Source organism: Plectropomus leopardus, chromosome 17, assembly GCF_026936395.1.
Source record: "Plectropomus leopardus strain MGB_pleo_1.0 chromosome 17, ASM2693639v1, whole genome shotgun sequence".
NCBI classification, from domain to species: Eukaryota; Metazoa; Chordata; class Actinopteri; order Perciformes; family Serranidae; genus Plectropomus; species Plectropomus leopardus.
In genome coordinates this window covers 23,579,773-23,598,660 of record NC_142192.1, presented here as the reverse complement: position 1 = coordinate 23,598,660, position 18,888 = coordinate 23,579,773, and the positions used below count along the sequence as shown (strand labels likewise).

The window sequence follows — 18,888 nt, the reverse complement described above, 5'->3', positions numbered from 1 at the left end:
CACTGTCTTTACTGTAAGGGAGCAAGGAGGGACAACTCAACAGGCCCAGCTGTGCCACATGTATTGTCTAGAGTGGCAGCGATCAGCTCCAGCAGCGGCATCACAGTCAGATATGACTGTCTAGCGGAGATCGAAACTCTACTGAGGGCAATTTTCTCATTTTCACATAAATCCTGTGTAGGCATTATCGTTCTTATTCTGCATTTAAAAGTAAAATATGAAGCATGTATCACTGAGCTGGTACAGCTCAATACGGAGTGAAAAACTCCTCAATACTTGTCAAGGTCAACTCAAATAACAAGGAAGTAGGGGATGATGAAAAAATGTTTGCAAAACCAAGCTCTTCAATTTTACACACACACACACACACACACACACACACACACACACACACACACACACACACACACACACACATAGATGAGAGGCATTCATAGTAAGATAGCTGTGGGGCAGTAAGGCAGCTGCTGATGCAACTGAAAGGACTTGACACACTGAGGAACAGTGAAAAGTCTGTTTCATACGTCCTCCAGCTTGAAAAGCGCTTTCCTTCCACCGACTGTGGAAGCCTGTTCAAAAAAAATCTTTGCCATGCGGTTCCTGCTAACTCTTTTCTTCTCATCTGTGGAATTTATTTGTTCTGTCAAGGTCTACCTCATATAACCTGGACGAATTACGTTTTAAATCACTGAAGCGAATTTTTTTTGTTGCGTACAAAATAAATCTGACCTTGCTGACAACCATGAGTAAATTCAATAAGTTCAGTCGCTCTGTAGGCAGGTAACCGGCTGTATTTACTTTGTGTATTTTTAAAAAGGGATGGATATTGGGAGGTGGTCTATTCAACCTTTAACCCGAGATGTTTCACTTCTACTCTTAAAGGTCATCTCATTGTGAAGGTTTTACAGTGCAGCATGCCGTTTCCTGGGCTCCACACGGTCGCCAGAGAAGCCCAGTGTGCCTTTCAAGCCTCTGGATAAATAATTCAACATTTGAGGCCAAGTAAGATTGAAAATAGAGCTGCACAAAGCCTGTCCCCTAAAAATGAATGGACTGAGAGCCGAAATTCAGAGCGAACACATGTTTAAGCTCTTTTCTGACACCTAACAAGAGAGAAGTTTAAACTCGCCATTTGAAACACAACCTCAGACGTGAACACCCACATGCAAATTACACGTTTACATATTCATGTATGGTAAAATTCTTCTTATTGCACCAGCGTGCTTACCCAGAGGTAGTAGGTGAATTGCAAGGCGAAGATGGCGATGCCTTCGTTGTCAAAAGAGCCTGCGACGGAGCGGGAGATGTAGCCAGGGACGATGGCGATGAAGCAGGCCGCCAGCAGCCCTGCGCCCTGGTTCCACAACTCCCGCGTCAGCAGGAAGGTGGAGATGGCTGTCAGACCGCTGAACACCGGTGCCAGGAAGACACACACGTCCCGGATGTGGACGGTGATGTGGAGCAGGTTGAGCACGTAGTGGATGAGGCCGGCTGTCACCATTAAGCCCGGGTATACCTGAGTGACGGGGCAGAGAGAGAGAGATGTTTAGTAAAAAAAATTAAGTAAAAAAAAATTTAAAAGCACAGAATGGATGTTGGGAACATAAACAAATAAGACACAACTATTTGGGTGTAATGACCATTTGAGGTACAAACATTTTATCTGCAACTATTTTGATCATTTTTGAAGGTCCACTCTGTAGGATTTAGGGGAATATATTCAGAAAAAATGTATAGAACATTCATAGCTGTGTTTTTAGTGTATTATCAGCTGAAAATAAAAATTGTTGTGTTTTTGTTTCCTTAAAATGAGCCAATTTTATCTACATACAGAGCAGGTCCTCTTTCACAGAGTCTGCCATGTTGTTCTACAGTAGCCAAAAATGGACAAACCACACACTACATTACAGTCTGCAATAAATACATCCACTAGATGCCACTAAATCCTACACACTGGACTTTTTTTTTAAGGAAAAAACAGCAAACCTTTGATAGTTTCAGTTTCTTAAATTTGAGAATTTGCTGCTTTTCTTTGTCTTACCATTACTGTTAAACTTTGGACTATCCGAGTGGGGAAAAAAAGAATTTGGTGACTTAAACTTGGGCTTTCGGAAATTGTTTGGCACATTTTACATTGTTAATGTTTTGTGGACCAACCAACTAGTTGATTAACACTGAAAATAGCAGATGAATAAAATATGTTTAAGGGCAGCCCCACACATATGTGATGGTAGGTGACTGAAAGTAAGAGTCCAAGACAAGAAAAAAAAAAAAGAAGAAAAGTGCCAAGAGGGAAAAACTGTTCTAGACAGAGATAACAACAAATCTGAGCATTACAAACAGGAGGAAGATAACAAACTGCAATATTATCAATATATTCTATTGACCGAGGAACAGGCTTTTATCTGCACCAACACACACTTCTTTAGAGCCAACAGATTACGTTCTCAGAAAAAAAAAAACATGTCAAAACAAAATGATCTGCAGCTCATCCAGTTGTCTCTGTATGATAAAACCCAACTAAACTAGATCTGCCTTAAAGGGGAATGCTCCCAAAGTTACGAATTTCAGTGTTATCCAAATGGCCTAGGGGAAGTTCAGTCAATATTTGTGAGCATGAGTTACTCTCTCAAAGCCAGAAACCAGAGAAGTCTCAAACTTGTGATGTCAACAAGATAATGAATAAGAGCCTGGTTTTGTGAACGCACAGAATGTTTGTTTTCCTGTTTACACCCAAATTAGATTTATTCTACTGTCGTGCTTCCAGCTCTGCAACAGAAAATGATCCACGTACTCAGAACTTTCCCCTCGCTGCTCTCAGTGTCATCTTTTCTTTTCATTTAGCATCTATCTTTTACCAATTCATTAGCTCCAGACTTTATACTTGATGACATCACAAATTTGAGTTTTAGCACTCTAGTTTTAGTTTTAATAGTTGTTCAACTTAACTCATATTTTGGGACTGTCTTAGCCCATAGGTATAATGTGAATAAACTTAGAAAAAGGGCGCAGTGCCCCTTTAGGGCTTAGTTGTTCAGCTAACTGAATAATAATTTTGTTTGTGAAATGTCAGGAAATGATCAGAGTTTCCCAGAGTTTCTGCATGTCGAAAGAAATGCGGGATGTGTCCGGTAACCCGACTCGGCTGAGACTTGGCATGAATGACACCCCAAAATCAGGCAAAATAAACTGGCCCGATTCCGACTGAGACACTGTCATCACTGGGCCATTGTGAAAAAAACAGGAAAAGATCTGGCCATGCAGTGGCCCAAACTTGCATGTCGGAAGAAAGAAGTCGGGGCTTGCGCAGCTGCCTGACTCAGCTGAGACCTGGCATGAATGATACCCTAGAATTGGGCCACATAAACTGTCCAAATTCCCGACTTAAGTTGCTGACACTGGCATCACTGGCCACTGTAAAATATGAAAAAGAAATAAGTCAGGCTGCGTCCGATTGCCCAACTCAGCATCAATGACACCAATGGGGCCAATGGGCCAAATTAACAGGCCCAATCCCGGCTGTTGACACTGCCATCACTACGAAAGGTGAACTTTAAAATGCTATTTTTGTCCAACCAACAGTCTAACAATGAAAAATATTCAATTTAAAATAATGTAAAACAACAAAAAATAGCAGCTCTTTACATTTGAGAACCTAGAACCAGCAAATGTTTGACATTTTCTGCTTAACAAATAATTTGTTGCAATGTATATCGTTCCACAACAGAAAGTTATTATTAATTAAACCCTCCACTCAGCTAAAGCTGGGGCCTGAGTCGACGAGGCCTCGTGGCCCTGTCTCGTCTATACACCAGAGCAGATCCAATTAGGGCCTGTGCAGTGCAGTGCAGTGCACTGGCTGACTGAAGTAAAAAACAAGGCTATGTTTAACGTGTGACTGATGTCCCTGATGTGTGCTCATTGCAGCCGCAGTCCATGCTCTTTGCCTCGCCGCTAATAAACTAAGGTCTTCGCATCTCTAATTAGCTGGCGCCTAGGAGACTTAAGCTTCATCAACCAATCTACTTCAATGAAAATCAACCATGTCTTGCCTCTCGGCTCTGAGGAGTGGACTCTGTCTAATGGAGCGGTATCCTGCCATTTACAAAACTACTCTTGTAATTATTAGCCGTTTTGAACTCTGTGGTAGAGCTCAGGTCCCTTAAAAATTATAGAGATGATTGAGATCAAAGCCTGTATTCAGTTTAGGCTTGGTGTCTAAAATCCTTATGCATTATATATCAGCACTTTTCTCTAAATTGGCTTTCAGAAATGCATTACATAGTTGTTCATTATGAAATTATCATCATATAAAACTGACAAAAGCTGTTACCAAAATTTGCACTTGAGTCATTGTCCTTATGGCAACAAAGAGCGGTTTATTATCTTGACAGGCCGCTGTTGTTATGGACTGTCACATTAGAGAGGCCTTCCTTTCTTATCTATGGCTCAGGAGAAAGAGCAACTGACACTCGTCCTCTGGGGATTGGAGGGTGGATGGGAGTGAAAATAAAAAGGGAGAGTGCAGCTGGACTGGTCTGAGCAGAGAGGCTCTAAACTGTCACATTAACTGATATGCGCTCGTCCGTCTTCCAAACGGTGTGACCCATCCGAGTGCTTAGAGACTTAACGCTATCATACACAATTAATGAGGACTGTCAGGATCATCTGTCTAATTTTGAATAAAAAAGCGGGGTAAGGATAAGGGTAGGAGCAAAGAATAGAGGCATGGTGGAGTTGAGAAAAGACAGCCAGACATTAGAGAAAACGCCGCGGCAGACAGCAGAGGAGAGATGATGAAAGATAAAGAGGCTGAGAGGTTGAAGCGAATGAGGAGGAAAAGTGAACTATAGAGGATGAAAGGAGAGAAAGGGTATGTTAAACAGAGTGCAGGCGGGCAAAAGGTTCAATGCAACAGAAAAAGAGTCTCGTCGCTGTTCTCAGGTGGAGCAAAGGTGGTTTTATGAATTCCACCTGGAGCCAAAAGGGTCACAGACCGCCTCCCCGAATGAGACAGGAGAGACTGTTACAATGTCAAGACAGGTTTCTGAAAACGAGGAGGGAATGTAACTTTGTAATTCATGTTTCTCAAAACAAAAGCTACAGATTGAGCCCCGCATTATAGGCTAGAAAACACACTGCACACTGAGATGAACCCAACCCTTGTCCACACACCTGCATAGTTTTAAAGCATAGGCTTGATGCAAATAAGAGCTCTCACACATTCATTTTTATGATTTGGAATACAGTGTGGGAGTAAACTAAATGCCCTTCTTCCCTGAAGCCTGTCAGTGTTCACAAAATTATCTAGCTCAGTCATGCAAACAAGTGGAATTTTGACAATTAGCCTACACAGTGAATGAGTGAGTGGCTTTCTGTTACTCCAGCAACTACCATCACGGTGCCCTTGGACAAACATCAGATCATTGTGGCAACCAATCTCCACCTCAGCCTCTTACGTAAAAGATACAGCAGGAAAAAAGTCTGAAATGGACGTGAATCTATCATTGAGCCAGATGGCTGAAGCTCCGCAGCAGCTCTGTCAGGTCTCCTCAGTGCATCAGGTCCTAGATCTTGCTCCATGTGACATAGATTTGCATGTAAGAGGGAGACATTTGCATTTAGTATGGCCAACAGAATGACCCATCCACCTGCTATTGAAACTCCTGTGAACCCTATAAGGCAGAATGTGACTGTGTGAATGTGACCGACTGACCATCTGGCACTAAACTTCTTCCAAGTCAAATCTGGGTTATCAGCAGAGCTATTCTGTTAAATAGAACAAGGATGGAAAACTTTTATATATTTTTTACTGTCAATAGATCCCATGTAAAGACAAAAGATAACAATGCATTAGTTCATCTCGCAATATTTTGACTTCTCTTCTCTGTTTTGTAGTCTCAAACCCATTGGTTCCTACTGCGGGATTAAATCTATTTTTTCAAAAGGTCTCAAATATACAGAAAGCTGGGGTCTGTAGTTTCAAACAGGAACTTTTAGCTGCAGTTAAAGTTGTATTTCACTGTTGAAAAAATGTTCTTTTTTTTATATATATAAAACTGGGCTGTCCATGAAGTAGACGACACAAATACTTTTGAAATTTTTGCTACATGACCAGAGAAAATAAAGGGAAGAGGGCTGTGGTGAGGTAGAAAACCTGAAAATACCAGAATGCACTGCACTGCTGCAGACCAATAAACGCTCCCACTGGTGGGTAACATAATGCAAGATTAGTCGTTTTCAAGAGGAGCAATAGGGGTGCTGACTGATAACAATCTTGAATTACAGTGAAACTGTAAGACAAAATAAAAGACAAAAGTTTGTGGACTGCCATTTAAAGACTCGAAGACTCAAAGCCTCGAAGCCTTGAGTTTGGCATTTTGGCTGTCACCATCTTGTTTAATTGGAGGCAAAGATAACCTTATTTAGACGAGTGGGTGGAGCTGTGTGGGGGTGAACCTGACCGATAACCCGAGGTCACCACGGTGGTGGAGACTTATCAATCAGGTAGCCTCACCCTACCCTGCTTTATCATTTATTTAACTCTAAACAGTACCATAATTTACGAAATGAACATCATGCTGTACTGAATGAGACTTAAAACTAATGATTGAAACCACAAACTCATTAGGAAATTGTTTGCTAAGGTGATAAATCAAAACGGAGGACCGTTTGCTCTTAGGTTTCTATACAGCTGGACTTATTTTTGCAACCAGTGGAGTTGCCCTCTGCTGGCCATCAGAATAAACAAGGTTAAAGGCACTTTTCAAGACCCAAAGAAAACCCCTTAAGATTGATACACATTCTGCGTGCAAGTTGGTGCATGTGGGATTAACTTAAAATAAACTCTAAAGCTCATGGTCATGGTAATGAAGGAATTTGTCACCCTGTGCAACAGTGGGCTCAGTTCTTGGACGACAATCAAGCTCTATGGCACAGAAAAATATAATGATAACAAGCTTTTGCTGCACATGTAATACTTAGTGGGATCAGTTCTTTGCTTATGTTGACATTATTTTTAAAAAAATGTAACCAGATATCTTTTTACAAAATCTTTCTTCTCCGATGCCACAACTATTTTGCATCAGTGCATCTTTCTCCAGGACAGTCAGATTACTTTCATTAGGTTGCCAAAGCGACATGTAAAGAAACTCACTGGTTCCAGTACACCATGTCAGTTGATTCCAATATGAGCAGTATCATCCCCTTTAGCGGTGTGGACACAATCATCCACCGGCAGTGTTCAAAATAATAACACCTGAAGCAAAAACAACAGGACTACCACTGTTCAGTAAAATCGAGTGCAAGACATATTTTGGCCAGGTAATCACTCCACAAATTACACCCACTGAGGTCACTCTGGTAACACTTTTTTAACACCTCCAATAGAAAAACAAGAAATTGTATGAGCTCGGCCTCATACCTACTTTTCCTTGTAACCTGTAATTACTTTCCTTTATGATATTAAACTGTTTACTCATTTCTTGTGTAATAATGCTGTTTAAGACCAAAGCAAAACTTCCGTCTTGACGGAGTTTAATCTGAAAGAAATGTAAGACCTACTGGTAGAAAATGAATGTTGAGGGGTACAGAGTTAATATTCATAAAGAGAAATGATCTACAGATAGAAGCCAGTTCTGCTAGAGAGGAAGTAATACATTATACTGATGTACTGTTCATCACAGTGCATATTGTCCTCCCACCTCGTACAAAACCCGAGCTCTGATAAGGCATAAGCTCTCGTATGTCCTCTATTTGCAGATTGGTCTAGCTTGAGGGGAGTCTGCTGAGCAAATTAAAATATTTAAAGTAATGTTCAACTGGAAAATGAAATGACTTTAAAGTGAAACCAAATTTGAGCAGAGAAGAGATGAGCACAACCCGCTATAATCTTCTTTAAATGAACCGTGTGTGAATTCCCTGCAGTTTTTTGTTGGTTTTATTTTTTATTTTTTACTCTTTTGCATTCATGAAGTGCCAATACAAGTGTAGAGGGGTAAAATGTGAGCTGTGTTTGCTTTGAATGCTGTTTTGTATTCAGAGGACAATGCATTGTGCAGCCCAGGGATCTTGTAATGTCATGAAAATTAACTTAAAACTATACGCCTTCCAATTCCGATTACCAGACTAATCATGAGTTTCAGCCTCCACCCGATGGGTACAAGGCCTAAACCAAGTATCCATGTACTGTAACAGAGCAGGCACATCCATTATTACAAGCTAAGCCTGTCATATGCAATTACCAGTAGCTGATGGTAATTGCCGATGACAGATGAGTGCTGATGGATGGGTTTTGGATTCCAGTTCCTTGTTTCTCTTGTTCAGTGGTGAATACTATATTCAAACATCAGCATGTAGCGTGGCTACTGCTCTTGCCACGCACCATCTGCTTGGTGCTGTAATGATAACGGCATCTGATAGCAATGCACAACATTAACATGCCTCGCTGTCTCAACTGCGCAGAGTAACTCTCCAATCAGCAGACAAAGAGAAGGGAAGAAAGAGTGTGTAGAGAAAGAGTCACAAGACAGGCACACAGGGCCAGGCTCCACCCCAGCCTCTCAGCTGAACCCGAGGCATGGGCAGTGCAACAGTATTATGCTATATGAGGGCATTTAGAAATCCTGACAGTGTGGTTTTAAATTCTGTCAAAATGGACCCTCATCTTTCTATTAACTTCATACTGGAGAGGCTGTATTAAGGATGTTTTGCATGCAGTGTGCATCACCTGCCCTGGAGGTTACGCCCAGGCCAAACTGCATGCGTGAGCAGTGTGTGTTCACACCTGCAGCGTTTGTTGTTGGTACGCTGCTGCAGAGATGCCTACTGTAATAACTACAGTATTTCCATTAAAGGCACATAATCCACTCATTTATGAAGCGGTGTAAGCTACTGCAGAACAACAGAAACATTGCCAGAGGGCTTTTATTTTGAAAGAGAAACAGGAGAGGTTGAGTAAAACCATGGATGTCTTAAGAAAAGCTGGATACAGCATGGAGGTGTGGCCCCTTTCATTCCTATGAGAGCTGCTCAGTAGCGCATGAAGCAAAAGAAGCTCTATTTCTGCAGTATTAAAAGTATGTGGATCTTCCGCATCATGGGGCCCATACAGCACGCACACCGGAGACTCACGGAGGCCAAGTGCACCTGAGCGGGTGCCTTCTGCCAGCAGAGTGGCTCACAGAGTGGCTGTTTAGCGCTCTCCTAGCTTGAATGGCAATCAAATAATATAACCTTGCAGCTCTTCAACACTTTTAAAATGTTATTAAACTGAATGAATTTAATCTTGATAATGAAATGAGTGGTTTTGCAGAGGTTTTGACACTCACAAAAAAGGTACCACTGATTTACAGAAGTCTGTTTCCCAGTGTCAGTTAATGGGCCCCATGACTTCACATGATAGACATGGAAGTTGTAATACCAATTTTGGCTCTGTAAAATTTGCTTCAAAGCCTCGCGCTCTCAGGAGCTCGATAAAACAGATGCATTTGTATTTCCTTATGTCTGTGATACGTAAAGACACTGAAACTGTAGTAAAAGGTGGTATAGAGTCAATATTATCATCAATAGACCAATTTCACTGTCTATTTTTACTGAAAAAAGAAAAAACAACCTGTGCGTCAGGCAGGAAAAATCAGCGAGTCTTCATTTCTCTGCTGCTAACACCATCAGTGTGGCTGCTCTAACCTGGTAATATGGGCACCAAAGTACAATAAAAATTCATAAGGTGTATGGTTGTGTTTCTCTGTTTGATCAGGAAAATTGGCGTAAGAATATTACTTTTTGTTGACACCTTGTGGGTGTTTTGTGTATTGAGCTGTTTGAAAATGGCAGGACAGCCAACAGAATGAAGTGATCTGCCGGGTTAGAGCCACACACCGATACCATCGCACACCGTTTACCCTGGTGAAATTCCAGGAAGTTATGAAAAAACAGATACAGCCAAAGCTTACTAAACACGCTGGGAGACATTTCCACATTTATTTGGCACTGAGGGGTCTGGATTATGTAGTCCTGATGCATCATTAGCCTGTGCAATTACAGCTCAGAGTGCAGACCTGGTGGTTCATGAAGCTTGTTCAAAAGGATGAAGGCAGGTGGGGTTGTTAAAGAGGGAGATGGATAGGCCAAAGGTTTTTACTCACACAGGCCTCGCGGTTCACAGGATGCAGGGCTGAGAAGATGAGGTTGGGAGAGGAAATGCTCAGAGGAGGGAGGGTGGAGGGCGGGGAAATGGGAGATAAATTGCGTGGAATCGGCACATTGTATTTTTCACTGAAAAGGGTCAATGTTTCACAACAATCGTTGCTGCTGGTAAACAGGGAGGCCATGGCAGCCGAGGGGAATCTGTCAAGTTAACAGCTCACTGTTTCTACTGGATTGTGAGTTAAATCCGTGCCACCCGGCAGAGGCTTATAGGGCTCTATGGTATCAATGCTCTGCCTTGCCTAACCCCAGATAACCCCATGCTCCCCCCAACATACACACACACTGCAGGGAGGATACCCATGACAACAGACTGATGATCAGCTTCCTATATTTCTTGCATTAACCACAAGTGATGACATTAATACTGACTGCCTATCAATATCTGTGAGTGATCCCGATGTGCTCATGAATATTAACAGCCAGTTTAGACATATCTGATTCTTTTTTCATCTGGTAAGACATTTAAACTCAGGGTTTCCCACAAATTCATTTCTTTGTGGTGGCCTGCCATGATTAAAACATATACTGCCATGATGACTTGATATTCTATTCTGGGGACTGGACTGTCATTAGGAGTGGTATGAGAATATATATACCTGTGTATATATATATATATATACACACTATTCAAGGATGGATAATATATCCCCCCCCCCCCTATAAAAAAGGACATAAAAACAGGAGGAGGAAAAAAAAAATGTTTTGTTAGCTGACCACCAAATCTGTGGGTGACACTGGAAACTGTTTATATGCTGATATTTATTGTTTAATTTTTTGGGGCTGGTTCATGTCAAAATTCAGGTTTCTCAATATGATTAAGTGTGATTTAAATAATAAAAATAATAACTTTATTTATATAGCATCTTTGGAATAGAGTTTACAAAGTGCTGCGGCAAGCAAGGCAAAGGCAGAAAAGGGATATTCACGAGGCGATATAGAAACAGAAAGCCAAACAGCCTACCAAACATAAGCGAGACAAAACTAGAAAAGAGATAAGATGAAGCATAATTTGATGCCTGACTGTACTCACTGATGGGCTGACTGCAGCCAGTTTGGTGCTCAGATTATCCTTTAATATAAAAAGGATTGAGTCTGCAGATTTTGCAAATTCCCCAAGAATTCCTGCCGTGGCTAATATAAAACTTCTTCCATCCATCCTTCCGTCCATCCATCCATCCATCCATCCATCCTTTTATTGCCACTAAAGTAGGTCAAACTCACGATGGCAGCACGCTGAGCAAAGTAGCCCCGACCTCCTTTTTCCCCAGTCAGCATCTCCTGGGGGATCCCAAAGTATTTCCAGGCCATGTGGGATGTGTAATCCCTCCAACATGTTCTGGGTTTGCCTGGGATTTTTCTCCCCAAATGGACAGGGCTGGCTGACCCCCATAGGGAGGTGTACAGGGCAATTCCTGATCGGATTTCCAAACCGCCTCAACTGGCTCTTTTTAAAATACGAAAGAATGTCAGAGTTTCTCACCCTGTCCCTACAAATGAGCCCTGAAACCTCATGTGGAAAAAATCATTAAAGCAGCTTGAATCCCTGATCCCATTCTTTCAGTCACTACCCAGAGCTCATGACCACAGGTGAAAAATCAACTAGTAAATCCAGAGCTTTGCCTTCGGGCTTAGCTCCCTCCATTGTCAAGTACAACCCCACGTTACTGAGAATTCTGTGCAAATTTCCACATCGATCTCAGGCTCCATCTGCCGATCACTCACGAAAGAGATCCCAATTTACTTGTACTCCCTCACCTGAGCCAGCAACTTGGTCCCAAGCTGACGGGGGCAATCACGCAGAGTGGCTGGCCTCAGACTCGCAGTTGCTGACTCTCATTCTCACCGTTTTATAGCCTGACGCAAAGCAGGATGCTTCACACCAGAGGTCAGAGTCTGATTAAGCACAAGAGATGTTTCCATAACATTTTTTCCTTCCTGACTCCGATAACTGACACTGCATATAAGCTGATGCAAAGTACACTGACTTGACTTTACAGCTGTATACTTTTAACCCTTTTCCATGTGAATATGCCAAATAAAATGTGTAAAAATGAAAGAAAAACTATTATATCCATGAATATTATAGATACATTTTATTGCCCATATATCCATGGATTGGTCAGTATGCCCTGTATGTGACTTTGACAACCTCAAAGGCTTTTAAAGTTTATGAAATAATAACATGGTGTAAGAGACAAATATGTTCTTTAATTAACCACACATTAATTATTGTTTGCCATGGGTGTACATTGGGTGTTGCTGTGCTGGTATCTTGGGCTCTAGGATAAAGGCAGCAAGGTCATTTGCTACCCAAAGGCAAAGGGTCTTTGGCTAGGGCTCAACTGATATTGGTTTTTCAGGGCCAATAGCGATACAGATTATTAGTAGTTAATGAGATTAATAATAGACATTTGGAATTCATATGCAAGTGGAATATAACAAACTCAAACACAAAACTTTGTTTAAATGCCTTTGGCAAATGCTCAAAACTAAGACTTCAAGTCAAGCGAAAATTTAGATTAAAAAATTGATTAAAAAATAGCTCCCTGAGGTTTCACAAAGTAAAAGTTCCTCCCATGCTGACACTTTCTTTGCTGATATACTGTAGATAATCTGTGAAATGTCAAATATCAGCTCTAGTAATCCAGAAGTCGACCTTTTTATTTGACTACTGCTGTTCTAACATTCTAACAAGTTTTTTGCTTGGTTTTAATTAGAAAATGGATTATATTGTCAATGTAACACAAACTACAATAAAAGGGAATGTATGGCATCAAACTGAAGCAAGCGCACAACCAGGTCACTCCCAGGTTAGATATCTCATTGGCTCGAAGTAACAGACTGAGAATCTATGCACAGTATCGCATCGGTGCATAGGCCTGTGAAAATGTCTTTGTGTTACTGCTGTAGCTACATACACAGCTCTTATTCTGGCAAACGATGATTGCATCCTTGTATTCGTTAAGTCCTCTGCTACAAGACACCCTGTGGGTTATAAGCCATTTCCAAGTACACAAAAACACAAATCAGTGGGTAAGCGCCATGACCCCTCCAGTAGTTTTCCAAGATTAAAGAGGTTCCACGACCACGATGAAAGCGGCACTGCTCTTCCTCAATCTGAGCTTCATCAATCGCCCGGAGCTTCCTTTTCCCACTACCCTTACATAAGACGTCCTGGAGAGGCTGAGCAGTGTGATACACCAAGAGCTGGAGCACACCTTTTTCCCCCTCTTCTTTAGAAGTGCAAGCCACCCTTCACTGTCTCATCTCATTTCAATCATTTATTTTCCTTAACTTCAAAACAACATCGCCTGCAAGTAAATCTGTACTCCTCTAAAGACAGCCCAGAAATGCTGAAGAAATAAAACAAGTGACAAAACGTTTAAAAACACGGAGCTCGACTGCATCAATTTGAGAAGAAACTTACTGTGCCACCAACGATCCTGCCCAAGGGGTACCAGGCCCTTTCATCAAACCAGTTGAGGAATTCGTAGAAGCCATTTGTGGTGAGATGGTGCGTAGATCTGTAATTGAACCTGAAGCGAGAGAAGGAAAAGAGAAGAGGCCTGGCTGAGTATAAGGCAAAATAACAACCACACACAGTAAAGAGATATCCATTTTCATTTATTGACCATATTTTGCCAAAATGTTATAGCTACTGACAGACCCGAAAACACTTAACTCTAGGAAAGAAAAGGTTATTCATTTCCAGATTTTCTGAAGGCGGGCTGAATGGGTAAGCTGCAGAGACTTTGCCTTGTTAGGATAGGGAAGATAAAGCCTCCATTCACTATGTGTGTCTTTGTGCTGATGCCAACAACTCTCAGGTCAGCCCTCGGTTAAAAAATAGAGATATGAAGGGCGCTAACACATACTGTGGCGTTTTTTTTCAGAACAAAGCCTGCTTATTGCACAGATAACTCCAACCGCATCCACTGGCATGTGCTGAGGTGACAAAGGCAAAAAGTGGGTCTGGTGTTGGAACAGAGAAATAACGACACACACAAAAAAATAGAGAGAGAAAAAACAAACAAAAAGAAAACCCTGAGAATAAATACGAGGAATATCACAGCAAACAGGCCTTGATTCACACTGTAGCTGTGGTAAGCCGAGGGGGTTGGAACACTGTCAAGCAGCAGAACGAAAGAGCTGACACTGTTGAGGAGGCTGCTGCCAAAGAGAACGAAGCAAGTGTTCAGTAAAATTTCAGAGGCACCTTCTTTGCTGCACAGCTCATTAATGTGGGCTGCTTTATGGTATGTTCAGAGGCCCGTATACCTCATGTGAGACACTTCATGCACAGAGACCCTATAGCAAGGCAGTTTGCTAAAGGACAATTACCTGTTATGGCGATCTCTAATAGAGACGTATACCTGGGAGGACAGGCTATCATGTGCTCCTTTACACACTCGAGAGGTTCTTCGATTCAGACTACAATAAGTTCAATAACACTGTCTGCCAATGGACGAGGCAAGATTACAGCGAGGAGACGAAAATGCTACAAAACAATGCAAAGCCGTGTGATTTAGTTGTAAAAACCTCATTTGATCTTCACTCCAACTGTACGTGTGGCTCTTGTGCTGCAGTATTAGAAAGCAGTAAGGTAAGGTTTTGATTTTGCATTTATATACATCTTTAAATCGAACATGTCACTGTGAATTTACGGGTGTACCAACAACAGCACTGTTTAGAGGCTAGTGCTGCCCCTTACATTGACACATCACATTTAAAAGGACAATTCAGTGCAAGCAGGGCATCTATAGGTAGCAGACACATTCATTTAATGCATTTTAAGACATTTTCAAGATCATTTTCAACCAAACATAAAATATATTTGTTTACAAATCATCATTTTCTTATTCAAGCATTGCAGGCAAGTATAAAATAAGCAGTTTATATGCAGTCACATGCAGAGGTAGGTTTTATGTAGGATTACTGTCATTTGAGTGAGTTAGGTTAATCTTTTGCCTTTAGGTAAATGCAAGTATGAAGCTAAAAGACAGTTGAGGGTCAGTTTAAAGACTGTAACATTAGAAATGTGGATGTTCACACAGAGGACCTTGACTCGTACTGACAAGAAATATATTAAAAGATGGATACATTAAAATATGTTTATTTTTTTTTGTAAATGTTTATTTTAGACCTCACAAATTCAAATTTAAGACTATTTATTGACTTTTAAGTATAAATGCTTTAATATACAGAAAAAAATGAACATAAGACATTTTAAGACTTTTTAAGGACCTGCAGACACTGCCTTCTCTCTATTATAATTGAACTAGGTGCCACTTGGCTTGTGGTGCTCAAATAGCAAAAATACATGAATAAATAAACAAATAAAAATAAAAAATAAAATTAAAAAATAAAATGTCAATGAGTTCAAGTTTGTGATTTTAATACTATACAAGATGGAGATAACTGGACCTAAATTGGGAACTGCATCAAAATGTAGGAAAAGATAATCACAAAAATATGCAGTTACCAATTTCTTTTTAAAAACCTATGCACATTCATGGGAGAATTTTAATCAGTAAAAATAATTATTGGATCTGCACCTGAATCCACATCTATGCCAAACTGACATAAATTTTCCCTTGGCATATGACCTAACAGCTATTTAAACTTCACTGAAATCTCTTGAAAAGTCTACAAAAGATCCTACAAGCCACAAAGACAAACTAATAAACGAGACCTCCTTGGTCAAAGTTAAATACGAGCAAATAAATTCCAAGGACACTGTGGTAATTAAGGCCACGATAATTGTCCACTGAAAAGAAATGTCAATACAAACACACACGCAAAAAAGTTAAGGCTTGTCAACAGCTCAACACGAATCAACAGTATTTCCTCTCTTCCATCTCCACAGCTCGAGATTCAGTAGGCACTTATACAGTTTAAGATTGCGTGTGTGTTTGTGTGTGAATGCAAGTGAGGAGGAGAAGCAGCAGCAGAGTTGTCACAGAGCTGCTGGAGTGTGTGCCGCCTAAACTCGTGATAAGGACAGTGTGTTTAAAATTGCTGGCATGAGGCGCAGCTCATTAATCATCACAAGGTGCCTGGTTTTCTACCTCCTCCACATCGCACCTGAAGCCACAGCTCGGGCCTCCCATCCTGGCTCTTGTATCCGGAGAGCATGCGGTGGCCAGACATTAGTCATTTCAAACCAAATGCTGAGAAATGGTCTCATTTTCAAAACATTCAGCTTTTCCAATAACTGACTTCACTATGAACAGTTTTAACTTGTCTGTTTTAAGGACACTTTAAACTGTGTTTATGTATTAGATGTAATACTGGTGGTTTATATGCAGAAATAAAGTAGTCAGTTTCAACAGATTTGACAAGTTGCACTGAAAACTAGCGCTGGGTATTGTTTAAAAAAATCACAATACAAGTACCCTTAAAGTTATGTCACTAGAGTACTTCAATTGATACATTTTTATGCATCCCAGGGACGAGCCTCAGGCAGAAGCATTCAGTACAACTGTCCTATTCTCGTGAACGCAATATCTAAAGAAGACCATGAGAGGATTTCTTCAAATTTGGCACAGACATCCACGTGGACTTAAGGATGAACTGGTTGGATTTTGTTAGTCTAAGGTCAAGGTCACTGCGACCTTGTGTCCATCATATTCTCTTAAACATGATATACCAGGGCTTTGAAGGAATTTCCTTTAAATTTGGCACAAAAATCCATTTCAGGATCCCTACAGCTTCAAAAAAGTGGGATTTAAGCTTTTTAATTACTTTTTTTAAAGCCACCTGCAATTGAATTTAATTAATTGTAACATAAAAACATTACTTCTTTGATGAGATTAATGCGAGAGGCATTCTTTATTTAGTTGAGATTTTACAATCTGAAAATTATTCAGAAAAAAATCTAATTTTAATACCAATGAAGGCCCTTTTTTACATTAATGGATTAAATGCTTTTAAAGGCTTTTAAAGTAACCCTGCCACTTGGACTAAAGGATGAGCTGAAGAGATTTTGGTGGTCTGAGGTCAAGACCAATGTCACCTCACAAAACATGTTTTTGGCCAAAACTCAATAAATCATTTGCTAAGCATGACAAGGTTTCACACAAACATCTAAAAGGATAAAATGATGAAGTGATAACAATTTTTATCCAAAAGGTCAAATGTCAACTTCGCTGTGATATCATAATGTTTTTGGCCTTAAAGACGCACGAGAAGCACCCAGTTCAGAATATGAAGCTTCTTTGCAGCTATCTCCATACTGAAGCTTTGTCAGCTGTCATTGCTACAGATGAGTCTTGAAAGACATGAATGTTAACTGTAACTGCAACATGACTGGTTCGCCAGGCATACAATCACGAGGCAGAAAATCTAGTTTTCTACTTTGTTTGATACCCATCATGTGAATGGAAGCAATCAGTTGCATAAAATGCCACCATTCTTCCCCCCATCCAAATTATTTTTACACAAATACATTTTGAACGTGCTTAAATTATTATAACTATCTTCAAGACGATCTACAAAATGGATCAAATGCAGAAACCATTTGACTGGAAAAGTTTTGTGCTTTTTGGCAGTGGGTTATTACCCAGCCCTACGGAAAAACCACATATTTCCATGATATTGTGATGTTCTCTTGATTGCCAAGAACAGAAAGCAATCTTCAAATTGAGTGACTCTTCAAATTCCCCCTATGACAGCAGTTACTCATCACATTTATGACTCAATTTAAGCAAAATGATCAGATATTAGATGTGTAATATTCTCCATTTTGTGGATGAAAACATGGAGAAAAAAAAATAGAAAAGCATAACAGGCATTGTGCCTCTTAAAGTGATCTTGAAAAGCTATTGAGGAGCTGACATGAGTGTTTATTCTGGCTCTTGGGCAATCATATCACTCAACAACCTGAGGACAAGCGGCCTGAATCTGGGCACAGAAAACATGATGACAAACAAACCATCCAGCTGGAACGTAAGAGTCACACAGAAAAGAAAACATTTTTCATTGTACTTTCATCTGTTTCTTTTGGCCAGAAAAGTCACTTCAGATATGACAATTCACATATTACAATTCACTCTTGTCCATCCTCCGAGCTCATTTTAATGCACAACCAAACAGCTCTGTCAAAATCAGATGGTGATACACACAATACTTTTGTTCTTCCATACTTCGAGTCTATTTCCTTAAACACTGAGGTGTGCAAAGCACCATAATGTTCCAAAGTGCAAAGGTACCGAGGCAGCCAGGTGTGACAGAGTTCTACCACAGTGGGACTTTGAACGCAGGTGGAACCGTCCGGCCACGTTTGCCTCATTGTTCTGCAGCTGTCAAATCGGCGAGGCAGAAACAAAGTGAATTCAAAGAAAGCGTTCTGAAAGACAACTTTGCACGCTGCCAAGCCATATCCACAAAACCCATTTTCCAATGATCTCATGGACAGCCGAGCCGAGTGCTTTATCCCTGCCCTTGTCACGTTGATGGGGCGGATAATGTAGCTCTGCCAGGCACATTAGCAATTTAATGCATAGCTGCCAATATGGTCTCAGGCCACAGAGCACATGATGACTTGTGATGCCACTGCGGCACCTCCAACCACCAGCAAGTGAGCAACACACCGTTATGCCATAAAGAAAATGAATTGGACTGATAGCTAGGAGGCTGAAGGAAAAAACTGGCCCTACATCAACCCCCTCAGATAATACC

General features: G+C 40.8%; 1 protein-coding gene across 1 annotated transcript in view; it reads right to left on the bottom strand.

Annotated features, from left to right (window-relative positions):
- LOC121957621 (dolichyl-diphosphooligosaccharide--protein glycosyltransferase subunit STT3B) overlaps positions 1-18,888 on the bottom strand; it is a 120,058-nt gene that overhangs the window by 53,554 nt on the left and 47,616 nt on the right. Inside the window, exons 2-3 of the mRNA XM_042506306.2 lie at positions 13,637-13,745; positions 1,229-1,516 (exon numbers count right to left, since the gene is read on the bottom strand). Of these exons, the coding sequence (XP_042362240.1) occupies positions 1,229-1,516; positions 13,637-13,745 (397 nt within the window). The remainder of the gene's footprint in view (positions 1-1,228; positions 1,517-13,636; positions 13,746-18,888) is intronic.